The sequence below is a fragment of the Drosophila biarmipes genome, chromosome 3L, assembly GCF_025231255.1.
Source record: "Drosophila biarmipes strain raj3 chromosome 3L, RU_DBia_V1.1, whole genome shotgun sequence".
Classification (NCBI taxonomy): domain Eukaryota; kingdom Metazoa; phylum Arthropoda; class Insecta; order Diptera; family Drosophilidae; genus Drosophila; species Drosophila biarmipes.
This window is the reverse complement of record NC_066613.1, coordinates 4,406,030-4,420,592: the sequence shown is the minus strand read 5'-3', so window position 1 is coordinate 4,420,592 and position 14,563 is coordinate 4,406,030. Positions and strand designations below refer to the sequence as shown.

Here is a 14,563-nt window from a genome sequence, read left to right as displayed (position 1 = left end):
TATTCGCCTGCAATTAAAAACATTTTCAAGTCGATTATTCTCGCTACGGAGAGGAGTCGAACATAAGGGGCAGGGACTCAACAGAAGGCTCGTAAAACCGGCTTTTTGGCAATGTCTAACCAATTTTGTGGATTTGGGTTTATGCATTTATTGGAATTTTTATGGCACACTTTTATAGCCCCTGCAGGAGTGAAGGATCAAGGGCGGTGGGGAAAAATTGGTTTATGAATATTAAAAACAATTTCAGGCGAAAATTTGCATAGTTAATTCTTAGATAAGCTCAGGACTTGGAGTCCTAATTAATTGGAGTAAAGGACAATGGGATTTCCCAGACCATCGCAGGGCCCAAACGCAAATCAATTATGGGAAATCCTATACAGCAAATATTACCCAGCCAGTTTAAGTTTAGTTTTGCCTATGTAAACTAATCGATTTCGGCAGAAGGCCGCATCAAAATATTTCTTGCTGTAAGGGCTAATTCCTGAAACCACGTCAATGGCAACAGTTTCAAATTAATTAATAAAATTTTTGTTCCAAGTGGGACCAGCAAACAAACAAACTGCAAATAAAGGCCGAACTCCGCCCAAGCCTCTGGTTCAGAAAGACGGAATGTTGGTCAAGAAGTTGCGTGTGCCAAGGCACGTGTGTAGTCCTGCCTTTCCCAGAAAGCTTCTCCCACATTCAACCACCTTTCAAACTGTTTGGAAGCCAAACCAAACAACAAATACTTCAATAAACGAAATTAAATATTTGTGCATGGAATGAAACATTTTCCTTCGGATCCCAAGCGGGCAAAAGGGGGAAATTGAAAAAGAATTGAACACTTTATGCCTCGTATCGGCAACAAATTAAATAATAGCTGCAAAAAGTTTGCCATCTGCAAATATTTCAGCAAATAAACGAATATAAACCAAAGGTTTACTCTCGAAGCTCCTATGGTGTGGTCCGAATTTCTGGCAAAACGTTGGCTTTTTGTTAATTTACTAAACATTACCTGTTCGTCAGTATTAGCTCGAACCTCTTGCCCAAGCCCGACATTTGTCAAATATTTTTTTTGCAAATTGTTTAACTTTTGACCCACGCCGTCTGTCTTTCCTCATAGGTTCGATCGTAATTAGACTTTAATTGGGCAATTGTAACCATCTCAGGCGGCTTTTTCAGCTTGGATGTCTTTCGCCCGCGTTTTTGGCCGAGTTGTGCCTCGGGCCCAAGCCAACACCTTTTTGATGTCTCACCCTGGGCAAGCGCGGCGTCTCAGCGCTGAATCAAACTAATTAGGCGCAAACTTAATTAATATTTGATGAATTATTTGACCTTTTGTCTGCTTACCATGACGGCTCCCAAAAGCTGCCGGCGCAGCCAAACTGCTCCACAACTCAGCCCTTAAGTGGCCCTTGTTGTTTGCCTGGCGACAGACAGAAATATAAAGATAACTTTTAAGGATTTTCCGAAATTGAGCTTCATTTGGTTGAGAGGAAAAGCATTTGATAAACTTGTCGCTAGGCAGGTGCCACCTCAAAAAGGACTAGCATTATGCCTACCGATGGAGAGGGCGACTCAAATCATAAAATGGTGAGGTGAGACGAGGCGCAAAAGTTTTTCTAATGTTTATTGGGGAAACTTTTTCATTTTTTTTACAACTTTTACAAAAGTTTGCGGCGAACTTCCACCCCTCCCCGGTTGCATGCTGCCTTTTCTGTTGTTACCTAGACCCGTCTCTGGTCATTTTAAAGTTTAAATTATACCAGTGGAGGGAGAGTCCAGGTCTGAGTGGTCTGGAATCCAACGATTGTCAGCACATTAGGCCTACCAAGTTGGCGGCGGGGTAGCGGGATAGGAAGCCTTACTTTGAATTAAACTTTTATCGCATCAATTCCGAGAGTTTTTCCCGCGTTTCCCTGGCAAAGTTTCATTGTTGGAGAATTTTCAGATATTAATTCCTTTATTTAAATTCGCCCTAGTGCCCGGGATAATGCACATAAACGCGATTGTACTCACCCAAGGGGATAGGTGCCACTTACCTGTAAGAGAGAATAAAAAAATGGAAATTACTTGGAAATTCAAATCCATGCCAACAGTATATGCCTAAAAGAGCGATTCGCACTGAGTTTGGAAGTATTGTAAGATTCCTATGGCTAGTGCTTTTCTCCTTTTATGTCACCAATACGGTAAGATCCCAGGCCGACTCAGTGAGTAGCCTTATTGAACCCGTCAGAATCGGACAAAGCAACGTATATTTTTTTCACATGATGGTTTGTGTTCCAGCTCTCAACTTGTTCCTTTACAACTGTCTGGTGGTATACATAGCCAGGAAAGTCCAACGCATTATCAATGGTAAGCCCTGTGTCAAGATCATACTGCTTTCACTATTACCTTTCGTCCAGTTCCATCAACAAACGCAAGTTGGCCCCGAATCCCCCTAATCGGCAGAGTCTTTGGTCTTCAGCCAGGGGACCCCCCGAGTGATGGGGTAGAGTTCCACGACGTCCTGTGGAACGTGAACCTGCACGTGAACTTCCTGCTTCTTCTGCCGGCCCTCTTCCAGGTGAGGATCTTTCTGTCCGGTGACCTCATTAACCCACTCACCCATCAGATCCGTAACTTTGGCATGCTGGTGGCCCTGATTCTCATGTGGAATTTTTATGTTTACCAGCGCCTTCTCGACTTCTACCTGAAGCTTGTGTGCCACCTGTGGTGGAGCGATCTCGGCTGGGCCTACTACGTGCCCCTGGTCTTTTTTGGGCTTGTTATGAACACGCTGCACTTGACCTTGATCGTCGGAACAATGAAGTTGCAGACGAAGGGTCCAGAAGATCCCCACGCCCATTCCGAGTCCGAGATTCAGTCGCTTTCTCTTGCTCAACAAGAAATGGTGGGTTCAGTGGCGATGGGCGATGTCCCGGAACGTTAAGACTTGGGAAAATCAAAAGCTGCACGCCGACGCTCAGGCTCAGTCGCCATTAACTGGGTCGCCATCCGTCAGGGGCTTAACCTTGCGGCATCTACAAATACTGGGTCGTTGGTTCAACTAATAAATATGCCAGAAAACACCAGGCACACAGATACCCGGCACGCACACACCCGCACACCACGACATGTACAAATGAATCGCAGCTGAGGGCTGGCCGAGCTTCGGGAAATAAAACCATTAAATATTTGCGGTTAAACGCACCAAAAACAAACCGCAAAAGTAAATCATATCCAGAGCAGACATTGGACATGGCCAAGCATCCGAGGCTAGGAATTTCTCCTGCCCTAGCCTCCGCCGCCCGGCACTCGTACGCAAAAATATTAGATTAGAAATTAGGAAGCCATGGACATGGTCTTGGATTGGTTGTGGGACTGGGCGGGCAGCAGACCAAAACGCCATTTACAGGGGATGCGATGCCCGAGTAGGTCTGCCAAAAATTCCAAATGGTCCATGGCCGAGGAGCATAAATCATTGAAACTGACATTTCACTGGATTTGTATGTGTATGCCAAAGGTTCGGCCACTTGGAAGGGAGAAATTTGCGTAAGAAATCCGTCGATTTTCTCAAGGATATACGGAGACACGAGTAACTGGGTCCCGGGGTGCGCTCGATTAGTTCTCCTGAACTAGTTCCCCAAAGGTCCGGGCATAGCAGGGCAAAAAACTAACTCTTATAAATCATTTCGGTATAGAATGAGAGCTACGATGAGGCACATCGTCAGACCGAAGTCGAGAGCCCCATACCCCGTAGCTTAAAGCTAAACCAAGCTAAGTAAACCACTTCTGGCTCATTTAGAGAATTCTGAAGTATACTTTAACAAGAAAGGAAGTTAGCTTCGGCAAGCCGAAGTTCGTATACTCTTGCAGTTATAAGAATGATTCAACTTTAGTAAATAATTTTTTCATATTATTTTGCAACTAATTTCCCGATTGTTCCTATGACAGCTATTTGATATAGTCGTCCGATTTTGATACAATTTAATTCGAAATTTAGAACTGATTAAAAAATGATATTTCCAAGCTAAGAAGGTTATATGTTAAAAAACACCGAAGATATAATTTTTTATATTATTTTACCACTAATTTTCCGATCGTTCGATTTTTATAAAATTTAATTCGAAATTCAGAACTAATTAAAAATGTTATTTCCTAGCTTAGAATGCTATAATTTTTTTTAATTTTTTCCCCGATAGTTCCTATGGGAGCTATAAGATGTAGTTGTCCGATCCGGCTGGTTTGGACTTAAATACTACCTGCAATGGAAAGAAGACTTTTGGAAAATTTCAGCCCGATAGCTTCAAAACTGAGAGACTAGTTTGCTTAGAAACGGACGGACGGACGGACAGACGCACATGGCTAGATAGATTCGCCGTACTTTATGGGGTCGGAAACGTTTCCTTCACTGCGTTACAAACTTCTGACTGAAATCATTGTACCCTCTGCAAGGGTATAAAAATACTTTCAAAATGTTGATAGGAGCATTGTATGTGGAAGGTGCGATGGTCGCAAGTTCAAAAGTTGGTTTAGGAAATCGGTTTCTGTTTTACATAAGAGTACTTTTTTACAGCTAAATGGTTACATTCGCCTGTTTTATTTAGTGTATTTGGCTGCATCGCAAGCATGTTTTAACTCAACACTACATACACAAGTTGGCAGTGCTGTATTGTAAATTACAAGTTTTATTCCTTCTTTTGGGACTCAAACTCATTCCCATCCTATCCGTCCATCAGTCCAGTATGTCGGCGATGAAGTTTCTGCGTTGCTCCGCCAGCTCCACGTTCCGCAGCACCCTGAGATGGTGTCGCCATGCGTCCTCTAATCCGCGCTATGACTTCGACCTGGTGGTGCTCGGTGGGGGCTCGGCAGGATTGGCCTGCGCCAAGGAGGCAGCGGATTGCGGCGCCAGAGTGCTGTGCTTCGACTTCGTGAAGCCCACTCCCGCGGGCACCAAGTGGGGCATTGGCGGCACATGCGTGAACGTGGGCTGTATCCCCAAGAAGCTGATGCACCAGGCCTCGTTGCTGGGTGAGGCGGTCCACGAGGCGGTGGCCTACGGGTGGAACGTGGACGACCAGAACCTCCGCCCCGACTGGCGCAAGCTGGTGCGCTCCGTGCAGAACCACATCAAGTCGGTCAACTGGGTGACCCGCGTCGACCTTCGCGACAAGAAGGTAGAGTACGTCAACTCAATGGGTTCCTTCCTCGACAGCCACAACATCGAGTACGTGGCCAGACCCAGCGCCGAACGCCGGCAGGTGACCTCCAAGTTCGTGGTGGTGGCCGTGGGTGGACGACCACGCTACCCGGACATCCCCGGAGCCCAGGAGCTGGGCATAACCAGCGACGACATATTCAGCTATGAGCGAGAACCGGGTCGCACCCTGGTCGTTGGCGCCGGATACGTGGGTCTCGAGTGCGCCTGCTTTCTTAAGGGCCTCGGCTACGAGCCCACCGTGATGGTGCGCTCCATTGTGCTGCGAGGCTTTGACCGCCAGATGTCCGAGTTACTGGCGGCCATGATGACCGATAGGGGAATCCCCTTTCTCGGCACCACCATTCCCAAGTCGGTGGAGCGGCAGGCGGACGGACGTCTGCTGGTGCGGTACCACAACACCACCACCCAAACGGACGGCAGCGACGTCTTCGATACCGTGCTGTGGGCCATCGGTCGCAGAGGCCTTATCGAGGAGCTCAATCTGGAGGCCGCCGGAGTGAAGACCCGCAACGGGAAGATTGTAGTGGACGCCGCGGAGGCCACCAGTGCAGCCCACATTTTTGCCGTAGGTGACATTATATATGGGCGGCCCGAGCTGACGCCGGTCGCCATCCTGGCTGGACGCCTGCTGGCCAGACGCCTCTTCGCCGGATCCAAGCAGTTGATGGACTACGCTGACGTGGCCACTACAGTTTTCACGCCGCTCGAATACAGTTGTGTAGGAATGTCCGAGGAAACGGCCATCGCGCTGCACGGGGCCGAGAACATCGAGGTCTTCCACGGCTACTACAAGCCCACCGAGTTCTTCATTCCTCAAAAGAGCGTGCGCCACTGCTACCTGAAGGCCGTGGCCGAGATTTCCGGTGACCAGAAGATCCTGGGTCTGCACTACATCGGGCCAGTGGCTGGCGAGGTTATTCAGGGCTTTGCCGCTGCCCTCAAGTCGGGCCTGACTGTCAAGACCCTGCTGAACACTGTGGGAATCCACCCCACTACCGCCGAGGAGTTCACGCGCCTCTCCATCACCAAGCGGTCGGGACGGGACCCGACTCCAGCCTCGTGCTGCAGCTAGTCCTGGGTCTAATGTTTTATGACAAGTGGCTTCCATATATTTGTAATTATAGCGGAAATATAAAAGCCTTAGAAACTGTTATTCTAAGACGTAATTGATTGACTTTTACAGTAAAAGTATTTGAATAACCTTTAGTTTTTAGTTACTCTCTGGCGTGATGTGATGTCTTATCAAAGTCCTTTTTATGAGCGCTAGACTAGGTCACGCTTTGTGAGCCTCTACACTTGGCCCACCGGGAGCTGGACTGGATCTCTCCGGCCTTCGGAGCACGGACTTCTCGTTTGGATGTGTGGCACACGTTCTGCTGATTTGACACTTCAATATAAATGACACAGCCGCATTTGGTATCTGGGAATCCTCGGAGCGATTGCCATTTTTGACATATGAAGTTTTAATTTATGAAGTTCATGGTGAAAAACACTTTGTTCCCCTGGAGGTGATCGTATCCGCTTCCGAGTCCGGTGCCGTATCGGTGACCCAGAATCTTGCGAGTGGCGCCGGAAACTGGGGCACACCCACACACACAGTGGCTGCCCGTGGCAAGAGCAGCAACAAACAACAAGGGATAAAAATTTTGATTAATGTTTACTTCCGATTTGCATAAATCTTACTTTAGCAGTTTGGGCTTGCTTCGCTCTCGTTTCGCAGCCTCTTCCTCCTGGGCGCCTTTGTTATAAATTATTTTTTTATTGCAGCCCCCACAGCCAGTCCCGCTTGGATAGCGTATGCTGCCCGGTTGAATTGTTTGCCCGGCGTTATTTATTCGTTTGTTTGTGCCGGTCATCAAAAGTGGCCGGGTCCAGGTGGGCAAGGGCCTGGGCCGGGATCCAGGTCAAGGCGGTGCATCTGCCGTCGAGCTCCACGCTCCCACAGTCTTCGCCGTAACTTTTCGATTAGCTTTGCCAACTCATTTAACAAATGGTCTGGCTGACAGTAAGAAATATAACAAATTCACCCGGCAATCGCAGAGAGCTGGTAGTTTTCATTGCAACACCTTAGAATCATAAATTGTGACCTGACCGCCCGGTTGCAGCTGCACCAGGAAAAGTTTTGCTCATCCCGAAGTTTGGCTGTAAGTTAAAGCACCCGCGGGTAATTCGATAAAGCGTAAAATTTTGCACTTAAACTATTTTCATCTCCAGCTGCCTGGCTCCCACTCCCAGCAGCCCACCATGCCCATGAACCTCCTGCACCTCGGAGTTGGCATTTGGCAATTGCATTGTTGCTCTTATTATTGTTCTCCGGTTTTTCGGTCGTCGGCAGCTTGACCTGCTGGAGGCAGGTCGGGGAAGATGGGGAAAGCCGGGGAAAGTCTTGAATTACAATACAGAGAAAGTGCGGAAAAGTTTCCTCTGATTGCGTGTCCAAGTGGTCGGGACCATTGCTCCTTTTCCTGATTGAGTGCTCTCGAGTGCGAAACGGCACAGGAATTGTTTTGGCATCGCAGTTGAGACGTTGGCAAGTTAATCGGAAGCGCCGCGAAGGCAGATCGGGTGGCATTATGTGGGGCAGCACAATGGGGGGCCCTGGGCCACGCCTCGATCGCACAAGTCCGCACAAATTGTTTGCAAAATTGTGCAATCAGCGCAGGAACAAAAGCCCGCTTGCTGCTGCCCCAGTAGACCAAAGTAAATTAAAAATCCCATTTAAATTAATCCCCATTGAGGGTCTTGCCACCGGTTTCCTACTGGCGGTCGAGCTGGCGGGCTGCCGGGCTGCCGGGCTGTTGTCGTCCTCATCAACGCATTACAAACAATCCCAATTTAGGCACGCAGCCGCAGCAGCATGTGGTTGCAGGGCCACACACATAGCTTTGATGAGGAGGGCGGAGCTTGGGTCTTGTTTAGCAATTTAGAATTTTTAAATGCCATTAAATTTTGCAATCACAGTTTGATTTGTTTGTCTTGGTCCAGCCAGGACGGATGCTCGGACAGGTGGACGGATCGGAGAAACCGGAGCTGGACACGTTCCACGGGCAGACCGAGTCAAAGGGCTTTCAATGATTCAATAGTTTAATTTCGAATTTCCATGCAAATAAACAAATATCCATTAGAGCAGAGACTGAAGACCGAGGACCGAGGAACGAAAGCCGGAGACCAACGGCAAGCAGGAATGGCTTTCTATTTAGTTTAGTTATTAAATGTATCCATTTCCATTTACCAAATTACGCCGCAATTGTTGTTCGGACTGTCTGTTTGTCAGTCGGTCTTGTGTGCCGATTGCCATTGTTGGGCTGTGTTTGAGTTGCCTCCGCATCTGCTCAGATCTAACTTTATTCGCATCCGCATCTGCATCGGCATCTGCGGCTCCATCTGCCTTTGTATCTGGATCTGCATCTTCTCTGCGTGCTGCTTGTGTAATTACGTAAAAGTTGATAATGTGTTGATTATTTGAGGTATTTATGTGATTTTCGAGTTCCTTCTGCGTTCTCGATTCCCAGGCTTAATTGCAATTATTTAATTACATTTGCAGCTTTAACTTTGGCATATGTCTATTGAGTTTTGCGGTCAGCTTCATTCTTCACCTCACATTCGAAGGAAAAAATCAAGCACATTTCAAAGGAGCGCAGGCATTTCTGTTTGTGTTGATTGCATTACAAAGAAGCCGCTTTGTCTGAGCTTCCCTCTGCCTGGCTGGCAGGCACTTGACGATAATTTCATATTAAATCTTCATCCAATTACCGAGTAATTCAAATTAAAATTGATTAGCGATTGCGATGGACGTTAATTGATTACTTTTAGCCATTTAGGATAGCTTTCATCCAGTCTTCAGCTCAGCTGGTTTCGTGGTACACTGAAGCCACTAATGTTACTAGTTCCCTTAAAAACAACCTCCTTTCCTGGAGCGCTTAAATATGTGCGCCTTAATTTAATTTCATAAAAGCAATTGTGCTTCTGACCCCACCGTGTGTCCCCACCCCTAGACCCTCGGCAAACTTTGCTCGCATTCACGGAATGACAAAATCATGTGGCCAGGAGGAATGTGGCAAGGACTCAACTAGCGGCGAGACTTTGTGGCAGTGGTGGCCCCGTGACTGTGATCGAGCTATTTCTGACCAAGAATTGTTCTCAGTGGGAAGTAGATTAATGTAAGGAAATAGTTATTATTATATGCAATATTAGTTCATTAATAAGGGCTGTACTGCATTATTTGGCACTTTGGCAATTATCAAAAACTTAGTCATTTGAAAGCCGCAATCAATCCACTTTAAGTGCTGTAGAATAAGCTTTTAAAAATGCACGTAAATATAGGTCTGACGCATTTCTATAGTTTCTATGATAAAAAGTTGTAAGTCCATCAAAATAAAAAGCAAGAACTGCAGGTAACTTTTAAGGTGTTTCCTGAACTGTTGAATTTCGGAATCTTTGAATTTTTTAGCAGTGAGTCAGCTGCTTCAATGCTATTGAATTGTTGAAGATCGTTGTTGCCACTGTGCTATAGAAAACAAGTCATGGCCGCCCACCCAAAAAAAAATAACCTGACATTACCAAAAAATCCAAATCAATCCCTGGACAGCTGTTTGAAAGCTCAACCGGACTTTTCGAGTATGAAATTGAAATCAGTATTATATAATTAGTTGTGGATACCCAATACCGCGTTCGAAACTTCAAATTTTGCTGAACGGAGTTTAGAAGGCAACTGTGGTCTAAGGATATTTTCCTGTGCAGGTCCTGCATCACGATCCCATCTCTGTGGCGGCCGAGCGTATTTGATTTGTTTTTTAAAGCCAACATCAAGGGCCGCCGCTGCCGCCAACAGACGGGGCCAACAGGGGCGTCGGACAAAGAAAGGAAGAGGGGCAGGAGCCGGTGGAAAGGGACGGGACACAGATGGGGAAGTATTTTCATTGTCTTGTTTGCCAACGTCGAGAGTCGCATATTTGACATTGGACTTGTGTGCGCTCTGATAGCGTGCCAGCCAAAACATCACAAATGGCTGGCAACTCTGGCAAACCGGCGGCAAACACACACTCACAACCACAGTTGTGACACATAATTGCGAGTGTTTACTGTGCGCGAGTGTGAGTGCGTTGATTTTCTTTCGTTATCCCGTGGTTTTTGTGAGGAGCCAACGCTGCGTATGTGCTACGCGTGGTAAATAAAATGGAAGGACTCACACGGAGCCAGGGACCTATCATTTATGCACAAATGCTGCCAACTTAACCTGCAACAAATGCAGCATAAGCGCGACTTTCAACTGCCTTTTCGGTGGCCTCCTCAGTTTGTTCAGCTCCGCGGCGAAAAACGGGCAGGGATTCCCTTATCCTTCAGCACCGACTCAGGACACAGCCCCCACACATGAGCCTGCCACAATGCGACGGCACTCGCATACAAAGACAACCGAAGAGACAAAAAGAATCGCGCGTTTTAAGCATTTTCAAATTAAATTAAAAACTGCACCAAGCAGCCGAAAGTCGTCGGAAAAAAGCCAGAAATAGAGAAGAGATTTGGTGGTGCAGGAAAAGCCACAGCAAAGGAAAAAGATTGAGGCAAGCGGAGAATGGAAATGGAAAAGCCGCCTTTGAAGTTTTTCTGATGCTTGAGCACTTTCAGTTGCCTTTGATTGTGTGGAGCGGCTTTCCTTTGGCTTTCGGGCTTTGTTTTGTCGCTGGCTGCGTTTTTGGCCAGACAGAAGGCGGCTGAGGAGTTGCATTTCCAAGTGGTTCGCCGAACGGCCCCTCATATGAAATATGGATACAGCCATCAGTGCCGCAATTTGATTTTCGCTCGCGGGCAGTATCCAGCCGTTTATTAATAATTCAAAGATCCCAAACCTCAGCTGAAGTGCACCCACACGCACAAGTGAATCTCCTGAATAGGAAGGGTGACCATTGTAGTGCAGCACGTGTCAGTGATTCGGTGGGAAATCATAATCAAAAGCGCACAATAGAGCAGAGGGGATAAGAGTCCTCCGTAGCCTCGTAAGGTGCGGAAGAATACCTCTTGCGGCCCTTTTTTCAGTAGGAAGCTTGGGCTTTAAGGTTGTTTTTCTAACTACGTCATTAAACCATTTTACACCCGTTTCGCGTAGGATGAAGGGGTGTACCAGTAGTCGTGTCACTCTAGCCATGTCCGCCTGTCTGACCGTTTATAAGCTATATTCTTTAGAATAAGATAGCTTAAAATTGCAAAGAGTTCAATATAATTAAGCTCCGAAATGTTGCTAATGCTAATTACTGAATCTATCTCACAAAAAAAATTAGGTGTTGGGACCCCATGACCCTAGTTCTTTTAGAATTTTTAGAAACATTTCATAAATACGATTGTGATTGCTTGCGAAACTCCCACAACTGTCATTAAAGTCGGTCTCTCATACTAAACAAAAGGGCCCTGAATTTTCAAGTATTTTGCCTTAAATTTGGTCACATTTGAGCTCAATCAGAGGCTTTCTATCTGCACAACAGCGGTGCCGTGTGTCCTCTCCAAAGATTATCTAATTGCAGTGTTTGATTTTTTACCTTTGCCTTTTGTCTGGTTGAATGTACCCTGCGCTGATGCTTTGCTGGCTGCAGTTTTCCAAGCGGAAAATTTGTCATTGTTGCCATTGCGTTTATTAATTAATTTGGCCGCCTGTCTGGCTGTGTGTGCGGGTAATAAAATATTTGCACATGAATGAAATTGAATAGTTTCTTGCTGTTTTGGCTGAGTTTCTGCATAATTTGCAATTGCCATGGCATCGTTCTCTGAATTATACATGGAGGGGTCGACGATTTTTAGGACGGTAAGCATTGCATTAAAGCCGCATTGCTTTGCCCACTCCGCAAGGGATGTGCATAATTTAATCAGTGCTGCAAGTCAACAGGCTTCTGCTGCTCCGCAGGACACTAATTGAAAGCCTGTCCGTCTCTTCTGGCTCCTCTGGCCTTCCATCAGGGCCGTCTGCCAATCGAAAGTCAACAACCTATTAAGTCACATTGCTGCCAACTGTGGACAATGATCGCTGTTGTCATGTCATCAAAACTTGCACCACACATGCCGAAAATCTTCGTTCCTTCTCTCCGATTTTTTGCGGATAGAACGGAAGGACCGCAAAACGGAACCAAACTAGTGTCCCGGAGTCTAGAAGTTGTGCCCGGATTGAGCCTGCCCGGCCTTTGCTCCTCTCCCCGCCCCTGCGAATCGCAAACAAGCCTTTTGTTACACGAGAAGCCCAGACACATGGTAAACATGTCAAATTGACGGCCTGCGAAGTGAAAGCGACGGCAGCCAGCCCCCGGTGACAAAGGAGGACCGCCCCTGCCGGTCTGCTTTCCATTTTTTAACCCATTTTTCCATTTTCCAAATGCCGCCGCTCGAGTGGCTCCCCTTTGTCTTTGCGTGTGAATTATTAAAAGCCACAGAGCACAACGTCTGAATTAGCAGACCCGTCTCAGCTGTTTCACTTTCAGCAAGTGCGGAATGCAATCATCGCTAGCGCCATCGCCATCGTCATCGTCCTCCGCCCGGCGTAATTATCGTCAGAGCCGTGATTATCATGGCCATAGGCTGCCGGCGTGTCCCGGCATCCTTTCTGCGCGACGTCCCATGTCCTTTCGCCTGTCACTCATTCGCATAAACAGTTAATTATGCATAATATGCATTTTGCTGTCATGTCGTGCAATTTTTACCCCCTGTGCACTGCACCCTGCACCCCCGCACTTTTATTTCTACCCCTCTGTTGTTGCACTCGCCCAGCGCGGTAATGTTTTTAAATGCGCGCATTTGTGTTGGCGTTGCTGTTGCTGCGGGTGTTGCTGCTGCTGCTGCTGATGTTGCTGGTGTGCTGGGTGCCTGCTTATCTATGGCCGTGTTTGTGTGCTTTGGGTGCGATGGCTAATTGGCAGCCGGTAATTTAATGTACAGCAGGACCAGCACGCTTATAGTAAAGGAGTTGCCGGCTTAATTGGCGGCGAGCAGGGCACAAAAGACGGGAGCAGATGGGATTAGTAGGAACGATAATCGAACTGGCTGCACCATGCAGTTCCCGGAATCACGGCTCCGGAGATCATTTCATATACCAACACGCAAAAACGTCGAGTAAAAAATTCAATTTGCACTGCGATTTGCCCAATAGGGAGCGGGGACAGACCCTCGTGTTAGCATAAAATTCACTTAAGCATTTCCGATAGCTGACAGTTTTTTGCGTGGGGCTGCGTTTAAACTAGCACCGCAAAACTGCTACTGACAATTATTACATCCGCAGGACATTCGCCAGAAATGTACGAAAGGATACAAGGACACAGGAAGGGGTGGGTGGAACGCCCCACATGCATATGCTCAGAGCGGAAGTGGAGGAGCGGAATGGCAGGGAGCGGAAGAAGTTCGGCTAACTGGCCGGGGCACTCCCCTTCGCCAAAATGGCCGAGAATGGAACGGGCAAATTAAACGGGAAAAGGAAACGCATAAAAAATGGCCACTTGAGCCAGAATTCGGGCGCCGTCCAGACCCTCCACACATGGGTGGGAGTGGAAGTCCTCCTCCCATCCCGCCAATGTGCATTTGACTAAGTCACGACTTCCAAGCTGCGTTCCGGTCGTTTGCGCTGTGAAAGTAGGTTGTTAATATGCATGGCCTTATGCTTCTTTCGGCCGTTTCTTAGAGGCGCCATATTGGTCTCTGTCTCGGGGAGATCCTGTCGAATAAGCCAGGATGATTTTCCCTCGCTAGCCCCAATTAGATGTATGTCAGAGCAAACATGTGCTCGCATACTTAGAGCTCGGCACTTCCACTTTCTACGCGCTGGGGCCAATCAAGCACGGCAACGAATCAAGGTCCCTCCGCCCCTCCCTAGGGGCCTTTCATTAAGTGTCGCAAAGTTTTGCCTTTGGTCACTCCCCCTCCAGCTCGGCTCCTTTCTGTGTCGGAGCTCTCTTTTTTCAATTTGCATACATCGAGAGAAGTTTGGCTCGCCCGAAAAGCCAATGAAAGCCAAAGGAGTGAGCTTGAAAGGATCGCACATGGAACTCAGCTCAACCTTGGCCGGACAATGCCAGAGCATGTGAGCCGGTGCGGGTGCGAGGTGGCCATTGTATGACTGACTGAGGAGACATTGAATTAAATTTATTTGAAAACGCCAAGCAAAGTCTCCGAAAACTAAACTTTCGAGCACCCACCCATCCCTCTGTTCGCACCCAGCCTGATTTTCCCTTTGGCCGACAGCAATAGTTGGACCATTGCTTTGACTTTTAGACGGGATCCGTCCTCACTTTCCCATGCCACATGTTGTGCTGCTGCATGCTTATTTCGGTTTTTGCGTTCCTTCAGATGCAGCTCCGGCCCTTACTGCTGCGTATTTGTTATCCTTGTTGTTGTTTCCTTTGCTGTCGC

General features: G+C 47.4%; 2 protein-coding genes across 3 annotated transcripts; both read left to right on the top strand.

Annotated features, from left to right (window-relative positions):
- The first annotated feature begins 2,177 nt into the window (after positions 1-2,177).
- On the top strand, positions 2,178-3,167 carry LOC108030779 (uncharacterized). 2 transcript variants are annotated; one of them, XM_017103832.3, is made up of 3 exons: positions 2,178-2,334; positions 2,385-2,545; positions 2,654-3,167. In XM_017103832.3, the coding sequence occupies exons 1-3, from the start codon at positions 2,247-2,249 to the stop codon at positions 2,909-2,911; spliced, it is 507 nt and encodes a 168-aa protein (XP_016959321.1). In that variant the 5' UTR covers positions 2,178-2,246; the 3' UTR covers positions 2,912-3,167. The 2 variants fall into 2 exon arrangements, with proteins under 2 accessions (XP_016959321.1, XP_016959320.1); XM_017103831.3 differs by having other exon boundaries at positions 2,594-3,167.
- Positions 3,168-4,574: 1,407 nt separating this feature from the next.
- Positions 4,575-6,391, top strand: LOC108030739 (thioredoxin reductase 2, mitochondrial). The gene has a single exon (XM_017103786.2). It carries the CDS (start codon positions 4,707-4,709, stop codon positions 6,255-6,257), a length of 1,551 nt encoding a protein of 516 aa, XP_016959275.1. The 5' UTR covers positions 4,575-4,706; the 3' UTR covers positions 6,258-6,391.
- Positions 6,392-14,563: the final 8,172 nt, after the last annotated feature.